Here is a 27069-nt window from a genome sequence, read left to right on the forward strand (position 1 = left end):
CCAGATATACCTGTTTTTAGAGGGGAGGAGTAAATTGACATGCTGGGTTTTGTTTTTGTCTTGCTTTTTTGATGAACACCATTTCCTAGAAGATTTGGGGAAACTTGATGTGGTTGGAGATAGGGATCGATTTAAGTAATTAAAGAGCCTAATAGAGTTATGTTGGTCTCTATGACCAATTAATCCGGATTACTGTCTAGCACAGTGTTTTAGCACTGAGTCATGATCCTGAACAGGCAATGAAAGCGTTTTTCAGGCCCGCAGCCAGCTTTATTTAATTTTTAGTGCTGTAGGGAAGAGTGGAGACCATCACACTAGGAAAAGTAACCTGTGTGTACACCATGTCTCACATGAGTATGTGAATTGGGTATGATATAAAATATATTTCTTCGTGTGGGTCATGGTCTGAAAAGTTTGAAAAACACCGTTTGAGGCCTTGGACTCCACTCAGTCCTGCATCCTCCTCTGCCCAGACTAGCAGAGCCCCCGAACACTGCTGCGTGGCACTGACAACTAGGACTGGCTCTTGTTAGTGTGGAGGAAACTTCCATGAGAGGGGGTAGAGTGCCACGACTTCATTTCTAGAAATAAAAATAGAATTGTAAGCCATTATAAGGGTACATTTGTAGTAGATAAAAGTGTACATGTGGGCCCTGATAAGCAGTTAAATTGATTTGAAGGAGGTTTGAATGCATTCTCTGGCATTTTTAGAAATGCTTTTTTAATTAAAAGTACCTTAAAGTCCTCTTGGTTTAAATTTATAAATTATAGGAGCATCTGCTTGACTCCGTCGGTTTAGTGTCTGCCTTGAGCTCAGGTCGTGATCCTGCAGTGCCAGGATCAAGCCCTACATCGGGCTCCCTGCTCAGCGGGGAGTCTGCTTCTCCCTCTGCCCCTCCCCTGCTCATACTCCGTGTGCTCGATCTCTTTCAAATAAATAAATAAAATCTTTAAAAAAATATAAATTATAACCTACTGCTTTTATTTGAGCATTAGCTATGCATTTAATTATTACAGGAGCACCAAATTTACAATCCTTATTTTGCTCCTTAAGGGCAACATCCCACAGGCATTCTAATTGATGAGTAGAAGCCTCCAAGAGATTAACAGTCTTCTACAGATAATCTCCAGGGTATGTAAATGATTCAAGAGTAGAACTTGACTGTTTGCAGAACAGAGGTGCCTTTTTTTTTCTTTGCTAAAGGAAAAATGTTGAAAAATGCTTCCACAAACTAAATCATAAACTGTCAAATAAGACCTAATGCTTTTTCCTTAGCCAATCCTTTTCCCCCAGGTGGTTGTGTTGAGGGGAAATGCTTAAATACATTTATGAGAAGAATAAAAGAACTTTATTTTTTTTTTAAGTTTTTATTTGTCGGAGAGCACGATCAGGGGGAGCAGCAGGCAGAGGGAGAAACAGGTTCTCCATTGAGTTAGGAACCCGATGTGGGACTTGATCCCAGAACCCTGAAATCATGACCTGAGCCCAAGGTAGAGGCTCAACCAACTGAGCCACACAGGCATCCCTAAAAGAACTTTTAAAAAGGGGGTGGGGGGACAAGAGTTAGAAATGACCTATAGGGGAAGAATAGAGTGGAAAAGCATTCTGGAGGATCGGTCACAGTGCGTGGCAGCCGGGTGCCGGTCCCTCAGTGGCACTGCCCAGAGGGCAGTGTACCTTTCAGTAATATCTTCCCATTTAAGTTGATTTAGCTGAAGATAGGCTTACTTTGGGAAGAGGAGAGATCTATCATCAAAGAATGGTATTCCATTTCATCTGAAACCTTTCAAATACTAGCCTGTATACAGCAGTTGACTTGGAATCTTTCTGTCGATCACACAACCGTAATAGGTACCTACTTCCTATTTTCCCCCATCATTTTCTATATAGTGAAATACCTGTAAACTCTCCAGTAGATTCTGGTAATAGCGCAGTTGCCTTTGAAGTGCTGGTGGCGTCTAAAGGACAAAGGCTGCGTCCTGCTCAGACCTCCTAGGATGTTGGCGTGTGGGGTGAGGGTGGGCACAAAGAGCCTGAAGAGGGTGATGATCATGTTCCCATTTTTTTTTTTTTTAAGATTTTATTTATTTATTTGACAGATTGAGAGAGAGATCACAAGTAGGCAGAGAGGCAGGAAGGGGCGGGGGGAAGCGGGGGGAAGCGGGCTCTCCGCTAAACAGAGAGCCTGATATGGGGCTCAATCCCAGGACCCTGGGATCATGACCTGAGCCGAAGGCAGAGGCTTAACCCACTCAGCCACCCAGGTGCCCCTGTGTTCCCATTTTTTGAGTTCTCCCACGTTCCTCTTGGATTAGAATGAAGACTGCAATGGGAAGAACAGTTGCCACGAAAGTGAGCCATCAGCGGTTGTCGAAGCTGTGCACTACCTGTATATCCAGGTGAGATCCTGTGCGTGGGCACTCGTTGACACAGCGCCTCCCGGTGGTCGCTGGTGGGAATGTTGTGGGAGGCTAGAGCAAGACACAGGGCAGAGGAAGGATTCAGTGGCCCTGCCAAAGATGAATTGACCAGAGACAGCTGCAGCCCAGACGCCCTGCCCCCCAGCCTTGAACTCGTGTTTTCTGTACCATAGCAGGGGATGGTGTAGGGCGGTGGGTACGGGCTCTGGACTCAGTCTGTGTAAGTTCTCCTTCTGGATCCCCCAGTCACAGCTGTGGGAGCTCAAACAAGTTTCTTTTGCATTCTGTGCCCATCTAGCTATTCAGTGACTTGTGAAGAATAAGAAAAGTAACATTTTTAAGGTCACAGAACCACGTCTGAGTTCTATAAGCGCTAGACTTGCACGTACCGAAGTTCCACTCTAACAAGCCGGATCTGGACAAGTAAGGTGTGATGCAGACATATCTTGCATGTGCAGAAGAAACCCCAGGGTGGCCTCAGGCCAAGTGCCTAAAGTCCTGGAACCTCTGGGTGACAGGAGCCCTGGGTAAGCCACTTCCAATGGGGCTTTACTAAAAGGAAGCAGACTCCCCTGAGGGCCATAGTTCCAGACTCTGGTGAGCCCTGCTAGCAGAGGCATGATCGCAGACCCATGAGGAACATTCTGCCTCTGCTCCAAGTGAATAGGATTGTGGGGCCTTATTAGTATTTGCAGTCCTGTCGGTAAGTAAGCAGATCAGAAATGGCAGATGCAGTAGTATGTTCCAGAAGGGAAGCCTCAAACAAGTAGATGTTTCAAAAGACACTAATTAGGTGTCTGCTTTTAATTTTTCCCTAATATAAACATCGCCAAGGTACCACTCACACGCAGGATAAAGCATTTGTCCTCTAAACCACTAACTGTGAAGTCTGTACTCCGTGCATTCAGTCTCTAGACAGTTATGAGTCAGAAGTACGCAGGGGAGGTGTGTCTGGAGGTGTGATAAGATCACAGTCTGGGAGTCCCAGGCCCTTGTGAGGGCTCGACGATGAGTCAGAATCTCGAGGTGGTTATTCAGAGCATGAGGCACTAGTTTGAAACCTATAGGCCAGTTGTATAAATCAAAGGCTACATGCTGATTGAAGATTTAAATGATACTGCATTGTTTTCTGATACATTAATATTTAAGAAGGGATGAGAAAGACCCTTGTCCTGGATGTTTGGATATTTACAGCATTTTGCTCTGGACTTGAAGGTCACTGTCACTAGTTCAAAGTACAAATGAGAAAAGCTCATGACATCGTTAGATTTTTAATTGCCTTTCTTGGAAATTTGGGTTTGGAAATAATCATGTGAAACAAAAGTTTACTTAATTCTCAGTTTTTTCATTATTTGAAAAAGAATGAAATCATTTATGACAAGGATTTTAAACAAGTCTTATTTTTTAATGAATGATAATAAAAATTAAAAGGGTTATGTTGAGGTACTGTGATAATGTCTCTCCCCCTCCCCCCAATTTTTTTAAATAGTTGGATTCTTTTCTCAAAAAAAAAAAAAAAATTAAGCCTTGCTTTAACTACTTGAAATCCACGGCACATGTTTTAAAATGGAAGATTACATTAATTACCATTGTCTGCCTTAATTGAAACCCTATACAATCAAATGCCGCCTGGTTTGTTCTTGTCCCCAGATGGAGTACTGTGAGAAGAGCACTTTGCGGGACACCATTGACCAGGGGCTATATCTGGACACTGTCAGACTCTGGAGGCTTTTTCGGGAGATTCTGGATGGATTGGCGTATATCCATGAGAAAGTAAACTTTACAACATTTCATGCCTGAAAACTTATGCTTGTATAAAACTGATGACAAAAAAAATATTGTGAGATTAGAGAGAAACAGAAAAAGAGGGAAAATTATGGGTATATTGAAATTTATTTTTATAGATCAGACATGTCAAAAGACATGTATACAGTATAAGGTATCAGAGTTAAAAGAAAAGATTGAGGATTAGGACAGGGTCAGCAAACTGTGGCCATGGGGTCAAATCCAACCTCCCATCTGCTTTTACATGACCTGTAAGCTAAGAATGGCTTTTACAATTTTTTTGTTGTTGTTGTTAAAAGATGTTATTTATTTATTTAACAGACAGGGCACAGGGAGGAGAAGAGGCAGAAGGAGAGGCAGAATCAGGCTTCCCACCAAGCAGGGAGTGGAATTCCATCCCAGGACCCCAGGATCATGACCTGAGCTGAAGGCAGACGCTTAATCACTGAGCCACCCAGGCGCCCCTACATGTTTTTTCTTTTCTTTTTCTTTTCTTTTTTTTTTTTTTTAAGTAGACTCCACACCTAGTGTGGAGCCCAGTGCAGGGCTTGAATTCACAATCCTGAGATCAAGATCTGAGCTGAGCTCAAGAGTCAAATACTTAACTAACTGAGCCACCAAGGTGCCCAGCTTGTACATGTGTAAAGGATTGTTAAAAAAAAAAACAAAAACAAAAAACAATAGAAGAATATTCCATGACACATGAAAATTCTGTGAAACTCAAGTTTTAGTGTCCACAATAAAGTTTTACTCAAACAGGGCAATGCTCGTTTGTTTACATATTGCCTATGGCTGTGTTTGTGTTACAGCTGTGGGGCTGAATAGTTGTGACAGACTGTGAGGCCTGTAACATGTAAGAACGTGTAGAAAGAGTTCTCCAACCTCTGGGTTAAGCAAAAATGTTTCAACATACACAAAAAGCAAGGGTGGTTACTTCAGTTACTTAGAATAAAGTGAGTGTGTTGAATACAGGCCCAGTGATTTGATTCTACTTGGCTTAGTGCGGTCCTTCCTAGGACCATGGCGAAACCCAAAAGTCATCTAGCAAGGGTAGAGATGAGACTGGAGACACAGCCCACCACATAGTATAAAATGTCATTTTATAAAGCTAGACATTGTCATGACAATGTAAATGCTAATGGACTTAGCTTCAGGATGAAACACTGCTTACATTTTAAAAATGGGATTATCTAACGCAGTGTAAATATGTTTTTTTCCTTTGCATGATTTTCTTTAACCTTAAAATGTTTAGACTGTCATGTATTTATACTGAAAAGCCAGGACTGTAATTTACATATGTTTAGTTTATAAATGAGTTGGTGGAGTAAGGTTTGCAGGGTTGGAAATCAAAATGAATTTTAATGACAGCCATTGGAACTCTGTTACTTTGATATCTCCTGGGATTCTAGAACTGTGCCCCACATGCACTCTTCTCTACATCTCATTTGCTCAGCTTCTGCTAATGATCTGCTGGGTATCTTATGCTCTGCCACGTCTAGAAATGCAGATAGTCACAAGCATATAGCAGACCCCATACTTGATAGGGACTTGTTCTTTTTTGAAGGAACCCAAATTCATCTTCATGTAACAGTAAGGAGATCATACAATAAGGTGTTTTTATTATTTTTTAAATTATTTCCTATATTACAGTGCCTGAAACAGTAAGCATCATGAGGCTGCCATCAGGAAGGGGAGAAAGCCAAGTTCACGTAACAGTTAATCATTGAGCACTTAGGTGTGTGCTAGGGATGCAGATTGAATTAGAATCGCTGTGGAAGGCGTCGTAGGGAAGTTGGCACTTGGAACTGTTGGCACAATTCAGATGAGAGGAGAAAACAAGAATTTTCAAGGCAGGGGAAATAGTGTAAAGAGAAGAATAGGAGAAGGAAGGAAAATGGTGTGTGTCTTCTTGACATGGATACAGCTGAGGGTTGATAACAGCAGCGTTTTGTGATTCCACAGAGAGATTGGGAACCCAGTGGAGGGAGCCCTTGGATGCCCCCCAGGAACAATTTGGGTTTGACCTCCTCCAGGACCACCAGCAGGTAGACTGGGAGATGTTGGGAAGGTCATTGGCAGGACGGTCAGGAGACAGTGCAGAGGCCAAAACAGCCTGGACCAGTCTGAGGGAGAGGATCTCCTCTGCATCTTGGCATTAGGTTGGCCTTTGAGATTAGGAAACAGGTAAACTATAAACTATGCTTGGGAAACCGTTCTTTTTTCTCTTCCATCAGGGAATGATTCACCGGGATTTGAAGCCTGTCAACATTTTTTTAGATTCCGATGACCATGTGAAAATAGGTGATTTTGGTTTAGCAACAGACCATCTGGCCTTCACTGTGAGTATTTTTCAGATTGGACTATGCCTAAAAAAATGTACCTATGTGCCTTGATTATCCTGGCTTGCAATACTTTCATGGTTATGAGTTGATTGAACTCTGCTCTGTAATCCCCAGGAAATTCTGCAAGTCTGAAGGGGTGAGCCGCAAATGATCCCTTAGGCTTAGAAAGGAAGAATACACTGTAGTGAGGATGTTCCACTTGAGAGACATAAAATTACTGGTTTCTGGATGATACTGAGGTCAAAGGCATATAATATTTTTTGAAATAATTTGGTCATTTGGCCTACCATTGCCAGGCACTGGGCTTGATGCTTTACCCTTGAGGGGCTTTTAGTTAATTTAAGGAAATAGAGCTCAAAATACCATGGAACACCTGAAGAGCCAGTCATAGACATCATTATAGAATAGTTGTTCAACATGCAAAGCTAAAGTAATGTGAAGTAAGAGAAATAGCGATATAAGAGCAAAAGGCAAGAGAAACTTGACATGTGGTTGTGAGGACCCAGAAAGGCGGTATAAAGAAACAAGCATTTCAGATGGGCTTTAAAGGATGGGTGAGAGTCCAGCAGGCTGAGATTGAAGGCAGACCAGGGCAAGAGATCCGAGAGAGCAGGAATAGCATAAGCAAAGGCCCTGGGGTGAACAGACATGACTGTTGGGAGGCCAGCATGTTGTCTGGTTGGTCAAAACTGTGAAGCGTTAGGGGAGCCGTGACGATGCTGGAAAGTTGGGGGGTCTTGTAGGTGGTAGGCCTTAAGTGCCCGAGGAAGAATCTTTTTATAAGATGGAGTTAATAGGCACAAAATCTCTAGTACATGCAATTAATTCCAAGGGTGGTCAGAGATTTAGATCAGTCATAGAACAACCATAGGGACAAAACTAGAAGGTGAGGTTTGGAGTGGAGAGGGAGGAAACAGAAGGGGGACAATGAGAGTATGGTCCTGAGCAGAACAGCAGGGCATTTTGAAGAGCGCTGAGACCAAGCAAGAAAGGGCCTGATGGTGGGGTCTTGATCCCCAAACGGAAGAATTTAACCTAACATCAGAGGCTGTAATATAGTGAGTAGATAGAGGCACAGGCTGCGGAGGCCCCCCGACCAGGGCTACACACAGTCCTTTCCCTGCCCCTTTATGGCAGTGTGACCTGGGGCAGGTTAGTTAAACTCTCGGTACCTCAACTGTACAGGGTGCCTAATGCTAGAACCTACTTCCGAGAGTTGTTGGGTGGAAAAAACGAGAGGACAGGGCAAGCCCCCAGAATAGTGCCTGCCGCTGAGAACGTGAGATGTTGGTATGTGTGATGGTGCCTGTGACAGGACCCTGTGGAGTGGTGACTCAGGGTGGTCTGTGAGATGGTGTCGGCACGGATACAGCTGAGAAAGGCGGGGCTACCTGAGAGGGGCTGGTGGTGACAGTGGAGAAGCTGTGGTGACCAGCCTCTAGGAACGAGGAAGTAAACATGGCCCCACATGAGGGAACAGCAGCGGGGAAGTTAGAGAGTGAGTTTGTAGTGGTTGTTAATATGCTCTGAACCTTCCTCGTCAATGGATTTCTGCTTTGGCATTTGCAAACATGAAAATAAATGGGTTTCTCTTTCGGGGCTTTCTGCCCTGAAGGAGGAGTTCCTCAGTGATGAGCCCTTCTTCTCCTTCTTGGTCTCCGGGGGGTTTCCAGGGAGTCCGCTTTAGCAGGCTAACCAAACAGACAGTATTTAGAGCACAGAAAAAGCATTATTGTAATTAATTCTGTTTTCTGTGGGTTAAGTTTTCTGTCAGTCTTGATTTAGAAATGGAGAGGCATTTCTGTGGAATAACAACATTTTAAAAGTGATATTTGACTGGCTTGTATTTTTTTAGGCTGATGGCAAACAAGATGATACGGCAGATCACTCGATTAAATCAGACCCCTCAGGTAAATCCAGAAGACTGTATGTTTAATTAGTGGATTAAAAGCAGACCACAGGGGCGCCTGGGTGGCTCAGTGGGTTAAGCCTTTGCCTTCGGCTCAGGTCATGATCCCAGGGTCCTGGGATCAAGCCCCGCATTGGGCTCTCTGCTCAGCATGGAGCCTGCTTCCCCCCACCCCGCCTGCCTCTCTGCCTACTTGTGATCTCTCTCTCTCTGTCAAATAAATAAATAAAATCTTTAAAAAAAAAAAAAAAAAAAAAACACACCACACAGGGTTTCTTTTCTCTGTTTTTCTCTCTCTCTCTCTCTCTCTTTTTTACATTTAAAAAGCTGTGCAAATATAATGTATACCCCTGAGGAGCTTGGAGATACATATATACCCATGAAACCATCCATCTCAATCTATGTTATAAACATATCCATAACCTCCAGATTTCCTGCCGTCCTAATTATTATTATTAAATTTTATGGTAAGAACACTCACCATAAGATCTGCTCTCTTAGAAAATTTTTTTTTTTTTTAAAGATTTTATTTATTTGACAGACAGAGATCACAAGCAGGCAGAGAGGCAGGCAGAGAGAGAGAGAGGAGGAAGCAGGCTCCCTGCAGAGCAGAGAGCCCGATGTGGGGCTCGATCCCAGGACCCTGGGATCATGACCTGAGCCGAAGGCAGAGGCTTTAACCCACTGAGCCACCCAGGCGCCCCTCTCTTAGAAAATTTTTAATATGCCATACCATACAGGTTTCTTAATCTGAAACCTGTTTTTCATCCATAAAGATTTTATTCTAAAGCAAATTACAATTACTCATTAAATTAACAAAACCGTGAGCATGCTTCAGTTTTTTTTTTTCCCCTCTTCACTGTCTTAACTAAATTAGAGCTTTAGTTAGATAATTGGCTGTCATGGGTAGACGGTTACACTTTGACCACACACGCTAATGTGAGGTTACCTCATGACCTGGGATGTCTGGGGTCTTCTCTCTGCACCACCCCTCTGCAAGAGCAGAGACCTCCCATGTGGAACAGAGTCTGTGGCCATACGTGACTTCTGGTTAACCCCTCGGTGAAGTGTGTACTTCGCCTTCCTCTGGAGGCAGTGAAGATTTAACAGATCATGCCCCACTCCTAAGAAGCTCCCTCCCCTCCTTTTTTCTTTTAAATAAAAATTTGCCTTACCTCCTTAGTCCTCTTATTAGAAAAGTTTCACTTTGTCTTCTTCCATGCAGGTCATCTGACTGGGATGGTTGGTACTGCTTTATATGTAAGCCCAGAGATCCAAGGAAGCAATAGACCCACGTACAACCAGGTAAAGGGGAAGCTTTCTGGGGAGAAGGGGAGGTCTCAAGGGTAAGATAGTAGGAAGAACATCGTGATGGAGATCATAGCATTTGGTGTTAATTGCCGCTGCAATGGGAACATTCATTTATTCATTCATTCGACATATCCACATGTGTGTCGCGTTGATGACTCCCCTGAAGCTGGCACTGTTGCTGCTAAGGACCTTACAGTCCATCCATCCAGAGAGGATTTGCACTAACCTCGTCCTAAGCCGGGCCCCAGAAATACAGAGAACAGGACAGTTGACTGATAAAACAGGTGTCTTATTCCAGCGCTGGCAGAGCTTAGCCTTTGGTGGATGAAACAGACAATAAACAGGTGAAAACATAAAATAATCACAAATGGTTAAGAAAAGAAATGGACTCCAGAGAACTGTAGGGGGGCATCATGTCCAGATAAACTTACCAGAGAAGGCTTCCCCAAGAGGATGGCTTTAAGGATAGAGAAGGGACAAGCCACATGAAGTTGGGAGGTGAGAGGAAAAAAGGGTAAGCAAAAGAAATAGCATGCATAAGGAGAAAACTGAGCCAGCCCTGGCTTGGCCCATTGGAGACAATCAAAAAGAACATCCATGCAGTACAGCCTCATGAGCGCTGGGGGAGAAAGGCATGAAGTTGGAAAGGAAGACCAAGGTCAGATGATGTAGGGCCAGCTTAGCCTTGAAAAAGGGGTGTGCACAGGGAGCCACTGCAGGGTCTTGAGCAAGAGAGTTCACTCCAGCTGCTGCTGGAGGCTTTGCAGAAGTCTGGTTGGGTGGCTGCTAGCAGGAACCGGAGTGGTGGTGGTAGCCGTGGGGAGAAGTGTGCTCAAATAAGACACATGGTAGAGGGGAGGTTGGGTGGGGAAAAGGAAAGGTGATAGTACAGTGCCCAGGTTTCTGCTGGAGCAGCTGGGGGCGGGCTAGTTGTCCAAGATGGGAGAGACAGGAGAGGACAGCAGCAAAATTCTGTTTGGGGGTCATGTTAATTTGGAAATGCCTGATGAGAGATCTACTTATAGATGTTCAGTAGGTTATTGAAGACTCGGGACTTGAGTTCAGTGGAAAGGTTGGAATCCGGTATAAATTTGAGAGTCATCCTCACACAGGTGGGATTTAAAGCCATGCGGCTGGGTGGGATCCCTTAGGGTGAGAATATAGAGCAAAATTTCAAAAATATATTGGGCAGGCAGTTCACATCAGAGCATATTTTCAGGCCTACAGTGAACCCCAAGCCTGGGTTTCCGTTCTGACAAAGAGCACCAGGCAGTGACATGGAATTCCATACAGGTAGCCAAATACCCAGCAGGGCTGTGGCAAGACGCAGGCTCCCTTAGTGCAGCCTCCCCAGAGTTCAGTTTGCCACATGTAATGAAATGCAAGAGGCTCTTTCCACCCTTTGGCCCAGCAATTACCCTTTTTGAAATCTACCCAGAGGAAGCAACAACATCCAAAAAGATGGGTATAAAAGGGGATCGTCACAGCATTATTTAGAACAGTGAAAAATACTGGTGTTTAAAAATGAATGGTTAAATAAATTACGGGACTTCCGTGTAATTGAATACAATATGTCATTAAAATCATGTTTTAGAAGCCTGGTTTGGAAAAATGATATACTAGCTGGAAAATATTCGTGCTCTCTTAAGGGAATAAAAGTTACAAAATGTATGGTTCTGGTTTTATAGTGTGTGTGGTTTTTTTTTTTAAAGATTTTATTTATTTATTTGACAGAGAGAGAGATTGTAAGTAGGCAGAGAGGCAGGCAGAGAAAGAGAGAGGGGAGAAGCAGGCTCCCTGCCAATCTGGAAACCTGATGGGGGCTTGATCCCAGGACCCTGAGATCATGACCTGAGCTGAAGGCAGAGGCTTAACCCACTGAGCCACCCAGGCACCCCTAGTGTGTGTATTTTTAAAAAACACGAAGGGGGCAGCTCTCTGACATCAGTAGGAAATATACCGGAGGAGTGGGGTGATGAGTGAGTGCTGTTTTTCTTGGTTCTCTTCTGGATGTTCACGTTTTCTACAACCAATGTGTAGGAAATGCTACAGCATTTAAAACTTGGGAGGTCACTTGGTGATAATTAGTCTGTCCTCCTAATCCTTGAGTCCAGATTCATGCCAGAGTCGCCCCTGAATGTGGCGTGTGTGCCTGTGAGCAGTTTGCTGTGAACAGCCTGCCCCTTGGGAGGACCGTGCCGGCTGCCTCGGGCATGCTGCCTTCTGCAGATGGTCCTCCCATCGGCAGCTCCCTGCCTGACCCTCTGCGCTGACTCGCCCCACTTCTTTTTTAGTTGCATTTCCATATTCTGTTAGGATTAGTCACATCATCTTTCTGTGGTGCCATTTTTCTGTCTTCATTGATAGGGCTTTGCAGTCAGTAGCTGACCTCTGCTGTCAACTGCAGATTTTGGTCTGTGTTCCACTATTCAGATGGTTTGTAAAGGTGCAAAGCAAAGCAGATTCCTTTGACAGATCGCAGTTGTCCTTGCTCTTTAGTGATTACTCTCAGTGTTTGGCCAGTGATTTTCTATGTCTGTATATAGCTAAACCAGTGACAATGAGTTTTCAAGGAGAGTGTTGAGACATCATACCAAATATTTTATCAGTACTCTAGATCTTTTTTTTTTTTTTTTTTTTTAAAGAAGAAATAAAGTTTTTTCCTAGTATGGCCTATTTTTCCCTTAGGCAGATTTTTTTCCCCAGCTAATAGTGCTCGTCCTGTAATTCCCTGATAAATGACATATTCAAGGCTGTCTAAATACAGTTTCTTCTACTCCCTAGAAAGTGGATCTCTTCAGCCTGGGAATTATCTTCTTTGAGATGTCCTATCACCCCATGGTCACGGCCTCAGAAAGGATCTTTGTCCTCAACCAACTCAGAGATGTACGTATCAGATATTTTAATGCCTCAATTTTGAGTAACCAAGATCTTAGCATGGACACCAGAATTTAATGCAGGGTATTTTTCTGATATTTGTAATATGAAAGAGTCAGTCTTACTATTACCTACAGTTCTATTTTTTTTTTGGTAAGATTTTATTTATTAATTTTAGAGAAGGAGTACCTGCCTGAGCAAGTGCAGGGACGGGCAGAGGGAAAGAGAGAGAGAGAGACTCTCCATGTGCGGTGCAGAGCCCAACGTGGGGTTTGATCTCATGACCCTGAGATCACAGCCTAAGCCGAAATCAAGAGCTGGATACTTAACTGTGCCACCCAGGTGTGCCACCCCACCTTGGTTTTAAAACAAAGGAGCAATCCAAAAACTTTGCAGATACCCATATAGTTGCAACGGTGGGAATAGGTTATAAGGGTAATGGATATTTAGTTCTAGAAATTAAAGGTTCCAACTGAGTTGACATAGTGGTTTGCCTTAACAGTAGCCCCATGGCCAGAAGTTAAAAAGGGTCTGAGGAAGATAACAGCCCCTTGACTTTTTTTTTCCCCCGGTGAAATCTCCCTCTATGCTCTTGGGATTAATCCTTGCCTCAGTTACTGCCCAAACTAAAAGCGCTTGAGGCCAAGGGTGCCCACTGCAAAGGGCACTAGGATGAAAGTGGAGAAAAAGGTTTGGGTGTGGGTGATGGAGACTTGTGATGCATGAGCCAGAGATGCGAAGAGCCTTCCATTTTCCTGAGCTACAGTCCTCTACACCGTCACTGAAGATGCTCCTCTAGATATTTTTGAAAACTGTTGAATTCTTTTATACCCAGTACAGCATGGACTGTGGTGTTCACAAAGTTTGGAGATAAATGAAGTGATTACCATGTCCTTGCCTTGGCTTGGAATGCTCTTACAAGATTATATTCTGGATGAAGTACCTTTCTTTAGTCTAAAATTCATGTTTGTTCCCTCATTTCAAGAGTATCTAAACTGTAACAACAAACAAACAAAACAGAAAACCAAACTGGCAGGTTAATGTTCTGATTAAGATCTTATTGACCAGGAAGGCGAGAGCTTTTCAGCAGGTAGAGGTTTCAGTATTAATGTTTTTCTTTTGCTCTTTGTTGGTGCTTTGGTGGGGGTTTTTGGCCTCTTTTCCTCTGTGTGTTTACTAAAGCTACTTTGTCTTCCTCTGAAACCATTGGATCTTAAAATACTTTGTCCTCAGCTGAGATGCTTTCTGTCTCCTAGGCTGTCATTGGGGTCAAGCCTGTATGAAAATAACATGTATGTACTGGAACAATGGGTGTTGGGTTTCAAGAAGGTATCACTCTGAGTCTTGTTTTCATTTCTATCCTTGATTTTCTTACCTCTGGGAAATAAATGCTTTCACTGTGACAGTTTGCCAAGCACGTGCTGATTTGAATATTATATTCTTTTAGCCCACTTCGCCTAAGTTTCCAGAAGACTTTGATGATGGAGAGCATACAAAGCAGGTAATTTTCTCCGATGCTTTCATTACAGTGTCTTCACTCTTGGATTTTAATTACTGTTTTTCTTCTTTTTCGATTAGTCATCTTCTGCCACTCATTGTCTTGTGCCCTGGGAACAGTTTGGGAAAAAATATCAAAAGATGAAATGCTTAAAATGTTATTAGACTTGACACACACCAAAAAAAATGCCAGGGACTGGCACAGAAAATTAGCAAACTCCAGGGTTCTTCTGCGTGGTTCATTGTGTTTTTGAAGTGCTGCTTGGAACCTTGGCATAGCTACTGGAAAAAAAAGAGAATGCTTTTAGATTTCATTATTTTAGAGAAACTTTGGAACTTTTTAAGAAAAAAACCCAATTTAAAACTATAATTTTATTCCATTTTGTAGTTAAAGTAGCTCAGATTTTAAAGGGGAAGACTAGACAGTCTGATGTTAATAGTATTTTTTTTTTTGAAGATTTTATTTATTTATTTGACAGACAGAGATCACAAGCAGGCAGTGAAGCAGGCAGAGAGAGAGAGGAGGAAGCAGGCTCCTTGCTGAGCAGATAGGCTGATGCGGGGCTCGATCTTAGGACGCTGGGATCATGACCTGAGCCGAAGGCAGAGGCTTTAACCCATTGAGCCACTCAGGCGCTCCTGGTGTTATCAGTATTTTAAAGTAAAACACTTTCTTCTCCGTATTAGAAATATCTGAGTGTGCGTGTCTGTAATTCATGTCATGGGCTCTATGGCACCCAGCTGATTGGAATGAACAATGATCAGTGGGTTTGTGTCTTGTGCCTTTGGTGTGCGTTGCTTCTTCATGCTTGGCGGTTTGTCATGGTGAAGCCGTCTGTGGTTGATACTCTGGGCATATGGAAGTTTATTCCTGAAACTGACTTTTCTTTCTTTCCTTTTTTTTTTTTTTTTCTTTTTGGTATACAATGTAATTTTTAATTAACATAATGTATTATTTGTTTCAGGTGTACAGGTCTGTGATTCATCAGTCTTAACAATTCACAGCACTCACCATAGCACATACCCTCCCCAATGGCCATCACCCAGCCACCCTCTCCCTTAACCCCCCACCTGCAGCCATCCTCAGTTTGTTTCCTGAGATTAAGAGTCTCTTATTTGTCTCCCTCTCTGGTTTCATCTTGTTTCATTTTTCCCTCCCTTCCCTTACGATCCTCTGTCTTGTTTCTCAGATTCATCCTATCAGTGAAATCATACGATAATTGTCTTTCTCTGATTGACTTATTTTGCTTAGCATAATAGACTCTAGTTCCATCTACGTCATTACATATGGCAAGATTAATGGGGGTTTTTGGATGGCTACATAATATTCCGTTGTGTATATATATATATAATCTTTATCCATTCATCTGTTGATGGACATCTAGGTTCTTTCCATAGTTTGGCTATTGTGGACATTGCTGGTATAAACATTCGGGGGGCATGTGCCCCTTCGGATCACTACATTTGTATCTTGGGGTAACTACGTAGTAGTGCACTTGCTGGGTTGTAGGGTAGCTCTATTCTTAACATCTTGAGGAACCTCCATGCTGTTTTCCAGAGTGGCTGCACCAGCTTGCATTCCCACCAGCAGTATAGGAGGGTTCCCCTTTCTCTGCATCCTCGCCAACACCTTTCATTTCCTGACTGGTTAATTTTAGCCATTCTGACCAGTGTGAGGTGGTATCTCACTGTGGTTTTGATTTGTATTTCCCTGATGCCGAGAGATGTTGAACACTTTCTTATGTGTCTCTTGGGCATCTGGATGTCTCTTTGCAGAAATGCCTGTTCATGTCTTCTGCCCATTTCTTGATTAGATTCTTTGTTCTTTGGGTGTTGAGAAACTGACTTTTCTGAATTATAATCAAGGCATACTCCCTTATTTAAATCATTAATGTTGAGGACAGAAACCTAGCTAGAGCATGACATTAGTTTGCGATTTCTTATAGGTGATGTATCTGGTTGGACGAGTCACTTAACTTATCAAGACTTTAACTTTCATCACCTGTCAAAAGGATTAAGTGCCCTTTATTTATGTCAGCACGGGCATCCTGTGATTTGGTAGTATTTAACATGACGTTTATTGATGGTGAGAGGGACCCGTTCTGCCTCGTCTGTCCTATTAGCGAGGACACTAATAGCACTGGACAATACACTGTGTTACGTTTCTGCTTCTTTAGTTAGCTGTTATCGCTGATTTGAATCGAGTCGTTTCCTGTGTTTTCGAATGTCACAAGTAAGTGTTCATTTCAGAGTCTCTCCCTGTGACAAGGGCGGTTTTCCTCAGCATTCCCACATGTTCGCAGCTGTGGGGTCTGTTTTATTAAATTACAGACGCAAGAGCAACTGTATAAACCATTTCTCTGGACGATGCTGGCCTCTCATAGATGTGCACTCGGTGTGTTCGAGCTGGAACAACTTGGTCCCTGGACCATAACCCCTGCTACCCCCCACATCACAGTTGTTGCTTTTTATCTGCAAGGAGGCAGAGTAGAAGATGCTCTGTACTCAATATAACACACTTGCTGCCCTACAACAGAAACGGAGTAGTGGAACAGGGTCTATATTCGGCCTATACTGCCGAATAGGGTATCATTTTTACTAGTTTTAATTTAATACAGCTTTTCACAAAAGTTGTATCTTGTCAGTTCCGGTCTTTGCATGTGTGTTCATTTTAGCCGAAGACAGAGGTAGGCGTTGGGAGGCCCGCTAGGAGAATGTGTATTAAAAATACATAATTAGAAAATACTTAATAAGATTCGTCTAAAAGTTGGGATGTTTCTGATCCCAAGTATTCCTCTCTTCGTAAGTCCTTACTGTAAACAAGAGAGTTAAGGACACATGAAGAGACCTTTCAAGATTAGGGGCTGTGAGGCCATGGTAAATGAGAAACATAAATCAAGACACTTCCAGGGAGTGGTATTAATACAAATAGCATAACAGAGAAGAAAAAATTAAAACAAGATGCCATCAGCTACTATGCATTATGATTTCTACTAAAATTAGGAATCTAGAGGTAATTGTTTTATGTTCCTGCACCTTTTTTGAAACAGTATTTTGTGTGTTTATAAGGCCAAATTCTGCATATATGTAGTTATTGAGATGAGGGTTTTTTTAGTTGTTTATAACAGTAAGATACAAAAAGGGCAGCTGTCATATATTTATTTATTTGAGAGAGAGAGCGAGAGCTCACGAGGCGGGGGAGGAGGAATACAGGGAGAGAGACGACTCTCTCCACTGAGCATGGAGCCTGATGGGGGCTCAATCCCATGACTCCGAGATCATGACCTGATCAGGAGTCAGACGCTCAACTGACTGAGCCATCCCAGCACCCCAGCATCTCTGCCTTTTAAGAAACACTCCTATTACAGTGTTGCACTACTGTGTGGCCATAGTGAAATATGGGGAGGGGGAAATGACCGATGCAGAGATTTCAGAAGTACTAATTAAAATGCACCAACTTTGTGCAAGAAGTGTGGTGTCTCTTCTTTGGCTGGAGCCAGCCACCAGTTTCTCGGGATTCCGGAGCGTCCTTTGTCACGTCGGGTCACCAGCGTGCCTGGCTTTCATTCCAGAAATCGGTCATCTCCTGGCTGTTGAACCACGATCCCGCCAAGCGGCCCACAGCCACAGAACTGCTCAAGAGCGAGCTGCTGCCCCCACCCCAGATGGAGGAGTCGGAGCTGCACGAAGTTCTGCACCACACCCTGGCCAACGTGGATGGGAAGGCCTACCGCACCATGATGGCCCACATCTTCTCTCAACGCATCTCCCCAGCCATCGACTACACCTATGACAGCAACATGCCGAAGGTGAGCTTACGCTGTCCTGCCAGGAGAGGGTGCGGCTCTGTTCACAGAAGGGTCAAGTCAGTTCCTTAGTTGTCACGGAGTCCTTTAATGCCTCCAATGTACTATCTGAGGTCCGTGTATGCAGAATGTGTGCCATATGCATTATGCTGGGAAGAGCCATGATTTTATTTTTATTTTTAATTTTTTAAAAAAGATTTTAACTATTTGAGACAGAGAAAGAGAGAGCAAGTGGTGGGGAGGGGCAGAGGGAAGAGAGAGAAGCAGACCCCCTACTGAGCAGGAAGCCCAATGCAGGGCTGGATCCTAGGACCTGGAGACCATGACCTGAGCGGAAGGCCCACGCTCAGCCGACGGAGCCAGCCAGGCACCCCCAGAGCCATGATTCTAATCATGTAACTCTAAGGCGTTCCCAACCCACCCCCTTCTCCATCCACCTAAGAGTTTAAGGAGCTGTGCTTTTGGAGACAAAGCCCTGGCCCCGGTGCCCAGAGCTGAAACCATTAAACCCGCTGAGATTCAGACCATCTGGTCAGTAGTTCCCGATGCTGGCTGCCGCTGGAGGTGCGCCTGGGAGGCCTTTGGACCATTCCGACATTCAGGCCCTCCTCTGATCTAATGACTTGAAGTGTACAGGTGTGAGAGGCTCCCTGAGAGTCTCTGTTTAAAAGCTCCCAGATGGTTTTTGAGGCAAACCCAGGTTTAGCAGCCTGCAACTTTTTCTTCCTTTTGTTTTTCTTTTTTCCTCCCCTTCCTTCTTTCCTTCCTTCTTTCTTTTTTTTCTTTTTGAACAAAAGCAGTCTGAAACAATATAGCAAAATGTTAAAATTTGAAAAAGATGAATGAACGACAGGTATTTGTCCTATTCCTTATGTGTTTCCATGTGTTTAAAATAATGATGTAATTTTAAAAGAGTAGTGGATAAAGTGTTGGTACGATTTGTGCAAGATCAGGATAGTTCTCAAGGACCAAACCAGTTTTTGCTGGCTGGCGATAGTAGAAAGATCCTTACAGGATTTTAGGTGACTTTAATTTTAGTCTTTGTGCTTATCTGTTGTTTTCTAAATTTCTTCAAGTGAAATGGTATTCCTTCCTTCATATACTAAGAAACAAATGGAAAGGAGAGGTCTTTACAAAATTTGTAAATGCCATGTAACTTTCAAACCCACCCCCCGTACTCATGGATCACCTTAGTGTGTGAGCGGAGGCCTAATGCCATCAGCTGGTTGGTTGCTCCACAGTATCCCTGGGAAGCCTCGGGGAGAATGTGTATATTGACCAGCTCTCCCTGAATGGCATACATCACCATGGCGAAGAGTCTGGGCTTAGAGCTTTAGGTCCCCTTCCTCAGGTGGGATGTCCTGCAGGATGTGCTATTGTCTTCTTTCCCTACACCTGTTCTAAGAGGGACTCACTGCGGACTTCTCCTTTAACTCTCCTTTAAGGTCTTGGGAGTAAGTAATGTGATGCTTACTGCAAGCTACAGATGCGTGTTTTTGGGGATCCCTTCGATTTGGCTTTGATGACATGTTAATTGGTCATATTTTAGGGCTTCTCAATCCGAACATCCAAGATACAGCAACACGTGTGTGACACCATCGTCCGTGTTTTTAAAAGACATGGTATGTCCTTTTTAAAAAAAAATCATGGCTGTCTTAAAAAGTGTTTTGTTTCATCATTAAAAAGTACTCTTAATAGATTTGGCTGCAACCATATTTTACCTTTATTTCTTTATAAGATTTTATTTATTTGTCAGAGCAGGGGCAAGGGAGAGGGGCAGAAAGGGAATGGGAGAAGCAGGCTCCCCATGGAGTAAGGAGCCTGGTGCGGGGGTCGATCACAGGACCCTGGGATGATGATGACATGAGCCGAAGGCAGAAGCTTAATTGACTGAACCACCCAGGCACCCCTTAAGCATATTTTTAACACTCAGCTTGTTGAGGAGAACCATTTTGAGTATTACGATTGGAATATTAGAGCCTTGCTACTAAAATACAGTTGGGTTGTGGAGTCAGAAATGAGACTGGTTAACAGACTTGACCTCGGATGAGCTGTCCATTAGTGGAGTCAGAGCTGAAGACTGCTTGCTCTTGATTTCAGCGGCCAGTAGCAGATGACTTCACCATCGGATCTGTGTTCATTCTCAGTTGCCTTCTAGGAATGGTGGAGTCTATATAATAACTGGATGCTCAGTTATTTTTTTCTGACTTGGTGTAGGAGCTGTCCAGTTGTGTACCCCACTGCTGCTTCCGCAGAATAGGCAAATATACGAGCACAATGAAGCTGCCTTATTCGTGGACCACAGCGGAATGCTGGTGATGCTTCCTTTCGACCTGCGGGTGAGGCTGGGAGCACCCCGGGGCAGGCCAGATGCTGGGTCTGGCCACGGATGGGTTACCCTTAGCCATCACTTTTTCCCCTGGGCTTATATTCTAAATATCAACTTTAGGAGACACATTGGTTTTTTGTTTTGGGGTTTTTTTTTTTTTAAGATTTTATTTATTTATTTGACAGAGAGCGATCACTAGTAGGCAGAGAGGCAGGCGGGGGCGGGGAGGGGTACGCAGGCTCCCTGCTGAGCGGAAAACCCAATGCGGGGCTCTATTCCAGGACCCTGAGATCATGACCTGAGCCAAAGGCAGAGGCGTAACCCACTGAGCCACCCAGGCAACCCTAGGAGACACATTGTTGAGGGAGTTACTAGGGTGAGAGCATCACTGGAATTTAGTGAATGTCTGACCTTGTGTACATCCACCTTGCTCACAGCACAGGTGCTTATGACCCTAGAAACTGGCCCCCTGCGTTGCCGATGCCACATCTGTGCCCCGTTATTGAGCTCTGCCGAGTGACCGCCACGGCTTGATCTGGCCGACTCAAGACAGATGAACACAGTTGTTTTCTTTATCTCCTGGCTAGATTTTCACTGACTTCCTAACGTGTTAACGCGGAGAACAATTAAATTCTTCTGACAGCAAGTGCCTCTGCTAATGAGGTGTGCTGAATTCTGCTTGTGCTGGCCTGCTTCTGATCCCCAGGGTTCCTTTTGACGGCAGTGCTCTGATGCGGGTTATCCGCTCGCATAGTGTGGCCTACCAATGAGCCCATCTGCAGCCCTGTCCATGCATGAGACAGATAAGAGCTTCATTCCTCTCATGTACAGAAAACACTGACATGTGGAGAGATCAGCAAAGGGTATAACCAGGCAGTTCTCAGAGAATGCACAGGGCTGATAAACTCCTGAAGCAATGTTCAGCCTCATGCATAATAAAGAAGGTCAAAGAAAAGGTATCTCAACTTCACCCATTGGATTGATAAAAGTATTTAAGTTGCTATACTTAAAACTGACTGTTTATTCTTTCAACGTTAGACTGAAGTGCAGGTATTTTTAAGATACATTTATCTGAGAGAGAGAGAGAGCACTAATGGAGGGGTGGAGCAGAGAGCGCAAGGGAGCGGGGAGATAATCTCAGGTAGACTCCTGCTGAGCACTGAGCCCGATGTAGGCCTGGATCTCATGAAGGCCTGGATCTCATGACCCGACGTGAGCTGAGCTGAAGTCAAGAGTCGGATGCTCAACCTTCTGAGCCACCCAGGCAGCCCTAAAGCGCAGATTTTTAAACACCTGCTTGCTTTCCGAGCTAATAGCCATTCCCCCCAAATAAAAAGTACACTTTCAGAATTTGATCCATCGTTAATGGTATGATGCTAGATAATCTGACAATAATTTCATAAGTTGTGGTTATTATTAGTGGGTGGGTAAGAATTTCACCTAGAAGACCATGGGAAATCCGGGAAGTCACCACAAGCGAGAAGACCCATTTGGATTGGATTATCATAAATGACACTTGAAAAAACATTTCAGTTATTTACATAATCACATTATTTACAGTAGCCAAGGTGGGGAAACAGTCCAAGTATCCTTTGATAGATGAATGAGTGAAGATGTGGTATATACATACGGTGCAGTATTATTCAGCCAAAAAAAGAATGAAATCTTGCTATTTGCAACAACGTGGATGGAGCTAGAGGGTATTATACTAAATACAGTAAATCTGAGAAAGATAAATACTGTAGGATTTCACTTCTGTTTGGAATCTGGAGAACAAAAAAACTCAGACTCTTAAATACAAAGAACGAACCGGTAAGGAGGTGGGGTGGGTGGGGGATGGACAAAAATAGATAAAGGGAGAGAAGAGTTACAGGTAACCAGATAACTGGCACTGATTTTAACTTGGCATAATAAAACTGGACAGAGCACATTTAATTAGAAGCAAATTTTTCTCAAATTTAAAATCCCAAGAAATGCCATAGTAAGTAAGGTCAGTGGCGCTCCCAGCAGTGGGGTCGGCTGCTGACTGACCACCTCAGGAACGTTTCAGGGCCCACGAATGCCAAAGCCATGCACTACTCTGTGAATTTCCCAAAACCACAGAGTTGTACCTTTTAAAAGGGTAGACTCTATGCTCTGTGAGTTCTAGCTCAACAAAACTGTTAATTAAAAAACCCAAAGGAGAGGTTGTTGGCACATTTTGAGGTTGACCTTTGAAACTTTGTGTTGCAGATTCCTTTTGCAAGATACGTGGCAAGAAATAATATATTGAATTTGAAACGGTACGAAACTTGGGGGGTTTCATCTGGTGGATGTGGGAGAGAAACCAAGGAAGGATGTTTTATCACTTGGGATTTGAATTTTGGGTTTAAAGTAGTGAGTTTGGAACAACAGTCCTGATACCCAGCCGCAGTCCCCCTTTCAGGGGTGACAGAGACTCATGGCCTTCCCTTTAGTGGACATGCAGCTGTTAGGTAGGTTCCCTGAAGCCCCTTCGGTCTGTTCTCTGCCTTCTAACATTCCCAACCAACAGAACTAATTACTTTGCAAGTGGTTGCTTGACAAAAACTGTAGGGCTGTTTTTGATCACGGATGGCCCCTTTTAAAACTTAATGGGAGGGACAAATGGCCGACGGTCTCCGTGTAAAGCCTGCCTCCACAGGTACTGAACAAAAGCCACCTGTAGAGAAACGGAGTGAACCCAGCAGGTGTGCGTGCGGCGCGCTCTGGGCCTGCGGGCAGTTAGCAGTGGAGGAGGGTTTTCTGTACGATTAGATCCCTCAGCGGTCAAGCAGCAAGAGCTTCATAAATGGAAGCCGTATTGTTGTCAACAAGGCACCCTCCTTAAAAGGGCCTTTCTTACAGCGAAGTCAGAGCTCTTCCTGTCCTTTCTCTTCTCAGCTGCGAATGACAGTTAATTAATAGAGTCCTAAGGTGTGTCCCTGTGTAGAGAGCGAGCACTACAGGTAAAATTATTTCTTGTGTGCAATTTCATCTCTATTTAAAACATTAAAAAAAAAAATGAAGCCCCATTATTTAATAGTGGCCGCCTCTCCCCCCGCCCCCCAGACCCTGAGGAATTGGCAGCTAAATCTGTCTTTAAGGTCTCTTGCTCACACCACTGATTCATTTTCTTCTGTTTCTTTTCTCTTGTTCAGCAGCCTCTTACACGTTTGTGATTCCAGGAAGCAGTGACCTGGGATTTTGGGTTTCTCTCTCCAGGTACTGCATAGAGCGCGTGTTCAGGCCTCGCAAGTTAGACCGATTTCATCCCAAAGAGCTTCTGGAATGTGCATTCGATATTGTCACGTCTGCCGCCAACAGCTCTCTGCCCACTGCCGAAGTCATCTACACGATCTGTGAGATCATCCAGGAGTTCCCGGCGCTTCAGGTTACTTTCCAGGGTCTGATGTTCCGAGGTTACCACGCTAGAGTCCTTGACCTGGGGAGGGGTGGGGGGCATGACCACAATAGAACTGCCCCCCGACTTGGTACCAGCAGCGGGCCACATTTTGCTAGGATAATGGAGAACAGTTTGATGAGGTTACTTGGAGGTTTCTGTCAGGCTCTTGCCTCTGCCTTGACAGGAGTGGGTTTTGTTTTCATCTGTTCTGGGGGAAGGGTGTTGCTGCGCTGCCCGTTCTTCCACAGTGCAAGAAATTAGCTAAGATTCCTAGGATGATTTTAGCATGTCCATCTTGTTCAACACCCTCTGTGGCCCCCTCCCACCCTCTGCCCTGGCTCTCCGCTCCCCAACTTCACTTTCTGTCGAGCCGGCATCCGGTGTCGCTTCTAGCCACTGGCTCTCCTCAGCCCTTGCCTCTGGGTCCCACACGGGGCCGCGCCCTCCACCGCCGTGCCTCTCACAGGGTTCCTCCTCTAGAAAGGCTGCCTTCCCAGCCGCCGTGGGCGCCCCTTCTGCCCCAGGAGCCTGCCCCTCTGCCCTCACCACCGTCGAGGGGAGACGACACATGCTTGCTGAGGGCAGAGCCCATGTGGCCGCTTCTATGAAGAGCCCGCTGCACCCAGCCCAGCGCTCTGCTCGCTAGTCTGAACGCTCGCCCGTTAGCCAGTCGTCCCTCCGGCCCATCGTCAACGGCAGTGACTGATGAACCGGCTCCTCTCCCTTGCTGATATCTGTGTGAACTCGTTCAGGTTTTCACCACAGCTGGACACCAGAGTGGTTTAGATACATATAATAAAGGGTTTGAGGGGTGCCTGGTGGCTCATTCAGTTAAGCCTCTGCCTTCGGCTCAGGTCATGATCTCAGAGTCCTGGGATTGAGCCCCACATCGGGCTCTCTGCTCAGCAGGGAATCTGCTTCTCCCTCTGCCTGCTGTTCCCCCTGCTTGTGGTCTCTGACAAATAATCTTTTTTTTTTTTTAAAGAAAGGTTTGATTATATTCTAGTCTTTGATTATGACAATGTAAAAGGAATGCTTATGAAAAAAAAAAAAACTAGAAGGCAATGTGCCAAAATTCAGTCTTGCCACAATCACCTGCCTGGATGGTAAGTGCGTGATAAGATGCTGGCTTTGGTGCTATACTGTTTTTACGATGAAACTAATTAATTTCTCTGTTATATCCTAGGAAAAAAATTACAGTATTTACTTGAACCATACCATGTTATTGAAAGCAATCCTCTTACACTGTGGAATCCCAGAAGATAAACTCAGTCAAGTCTATGTTATTCTGTATGATGCCGTGGTAAGCGTTTAATTACTTTGATTTGATATTGAAGAATGATAATAGTTCATAAGTGTTTTCTTAGTGATGTCATCATAGAACTGAATTGGGAGTTTTATCTCCTTCCCTCATTTCTCTAAAGTAAAAAAAGACCAATTGGAGGGAGTGATTGTATTGAGAATAAAGGGCTTAGGGCCTCCCCTTAATTCTTCCAGCCCACCTATGCTTATCCATAAAGTCATTTATAGATGTTTTCATTGGGCTTTTCAGTGGAATTGGGGGAGAGTGGTTTGGACCCCGGTTGGAGCCTCCATTAGCTCCTGTTACCTGTGGTGCTGGGGCAGCAGCCCTTCAGTTACTCTTCCTAACTGAGCCTCATCGTAGTACTCCCTGCTCTCCAGTATGTGTGCAGGTCCTCTGCGGTAAGTGCACAGAGCCTGGAGGGGAACCACTGAAAATTTTCAGTAGTGTTATGGTGCTGGAATGAAGGTGAATATGTATCTTTTCTGATTTCTTTTCATGTTAAATATTGTGTTTATAATAAATAAGGGGCATCCAGGAGATTCAATCACCTATAGTGCCAAACGGTCTATGATTAAGGCAGAACAGAGAGTGGAAGTCTGCTGGCTTACTGTTCTCCTTTTTTTAAGATCTTTTTTTAAAGATTTTATTTATTTATTTGATAGAGATCACAAGTAGACAGAGAGGCAGGCAGAGAGATGGGGGGAAGGAGGCTCCCTCCTGAGCAGACAGCCTGATGCAGGGCTCGATCCCAGGACAATGAGACCATGACCCGAGCCAAACGCAGAGGCTTAACCCATTGAGCCACCCAGGTGCCCCATTTTTTAAAGATTTTATTTATTTACTTAGAGCATGAGAGTGAGCACAAGCAGGGGGAACAGCAGATGGAGAGGGAGAAGCAGGCTCCCCACTGAGCAGGGAGCCTGATGCAGGACTCGATCCCAGGACCCCAGGATCATGACCTGAGCCGAGGAGAGACACTTAACTGACCAAGCCGCCCAGGCATCCCAGGCCTACTGTTTTCTGGACCTCAAAAAGTCGAAATAGCTTCTTTCTCCTCTGGCAGGTGCACATCAGGGGCCCCAGTTTTACTGTCTGTTTCTCCATGGTGCTTTTCTCCCCAAAGTGCAGCTTCTGCTCAGCAGTAGCAGACACACCATGTCCATCAGACGCTGGCAGGAACCCCAGGGATTATGCACGGGGGCGTCACGTCATCCTTGCTCATACCTCGCAGCCACAGCCTGTCTGCTGGCGTGGGACGAAGTGTTCAGAGGCTGTCAGCACGTGGCTTTTGGTAGAAGGACATGAATCCATTACTTCCTAGCCATCCAGACAGAAACCCCCTGGTTCAGCCTGTCCAGTTCTAGGTTGCCTCACTGAATGGTTTTAGCTGAATAGCAAGGGCATCCTCCCCCTTTTAATTCTTTATGTCAGGAATTTTCGTATTTTAAGACACATGTTAGGGGTGCCTGACTGGCTCAGTCAGTAGAGTGTACAACTCTTGGTCTTGGGGCTGTGGGTTCGAGCCCCAACAGTGGGTGTAGAAATTACTTAAATATAAAATCTTAAAAAAAAAAAAGACAAATGTTAGTTTTATGTGAATTGGAAGAAAAAATTTTTCTTTAGTCACAGTATTAATCCATCCTTCATGATTTGGAGCAGTTTGTCCAAAATGGAGGGTATATACTTGTCGGAAGTGGCCTGGAGATCATATCTTTACATTCAGGGCCAAATTTGGTGACTCTCGTTGTTCCCTTTCTCTTCCACGGTAGACAGAAAAGCTGACGAGGAGAGAAATGGAAGCCAAGTTTTGTAATCTGTCTTTGTCGTCTAACAGCGTAAGTACCCAGTGATGGCGCTATCGCAGCTTTCTCTGAAACTCTGGACAGCCCTGATCTCCAAGGCAGTGAGGTGGGGCTGCTCCCCAGTGCCTCACAAACAGACTTCCCTTGAGGGTTCATAGGTTCCATGGCAGCTTCAGGGGATCAGGGGAAGAGGGCCCAGTGCTGGCTTCAAATCCTGCTTCCCCACGCTGCTGTTCACCGTGGGGTCATCAGCCTGTTCTTTCTTGATCACCAGCTGCTCT

General features: G+C 44.4%; 1 protein-coding gene across 1 annotated transcript in view; it reads left to right on the plus strand.

Annotated features, from left to right (window-relative positions):
* LOC111161858 (eukaryotic translation initiation factor 2 alpha kinase 4) overlaps positions 1 to 27069 on the plus strand; it is a 108354-nt gene that overhangs the window by 54555 nt on the left and 26730 nt on the right. The window contains exons 14-27 of the mRNA XM_022525879.1: positions 2317 to 2400; positions 4072 to 4194; positions 6441 to 6545; positions 8404 to 8458; positions 9683 to 9762; positions 12553 to 12654; positions 14093 to 14146; positions 17715 to 17951; positions 19498 to 19570; positions 20166 to 20287; positions 22510 to 22559; positions 23500 to 23668; positions 24867 to 24983; positions 26756 to 26821. Coding sequence (XP_022381587.1) covers positions 2317 to 2400; positions 4072 to 4194; positions 6441 to 6545; positions 8404 to 8458; positions 9683 to 9762; positions 12553 to 12654; positions 14093 to 14146; positions 17715 to 17951; positions 19498 to 19570; positions 20166 to 20287; positions 22510 to 22559; positions 23500 to 23668; positions 24867 to 24983; positions 26756 to 26821 — 1437 coding nt within the window. The remainder of the gene's footprint in view (positions 1 to 2316; positions 2401 to 4071; positions 4195 to 6440; positions 6546 to 8403; positions 8459 to 9682; positions 9763 to 12552; positions 12655 to 14092; positions 14147 to 17714; positions 17952 to 19497; positions 19571 to 20165; positions 20288 to 22509; positions 22560 to 23499; positions 23669 to 24866; positions 24984 to 26755; positions 26822 to 27069) is intronic.

Source organism: Enhydra lutris, unplaced genomic scaffold (genome assembly GCF_002288905.1).
Source record: "Enhydra lutris kenyoni isolate GAN:26980312 unplaced genomic scaffold, ASM228890v2 scaffoldscaffold4, whole genome shotgun sequence".
Lineage (NCBI taxonomy): Eukaryota > Metazoa > Chordata > Mammalia > Carnivora > Mustelidae > Enhydra > Enhydra lutris.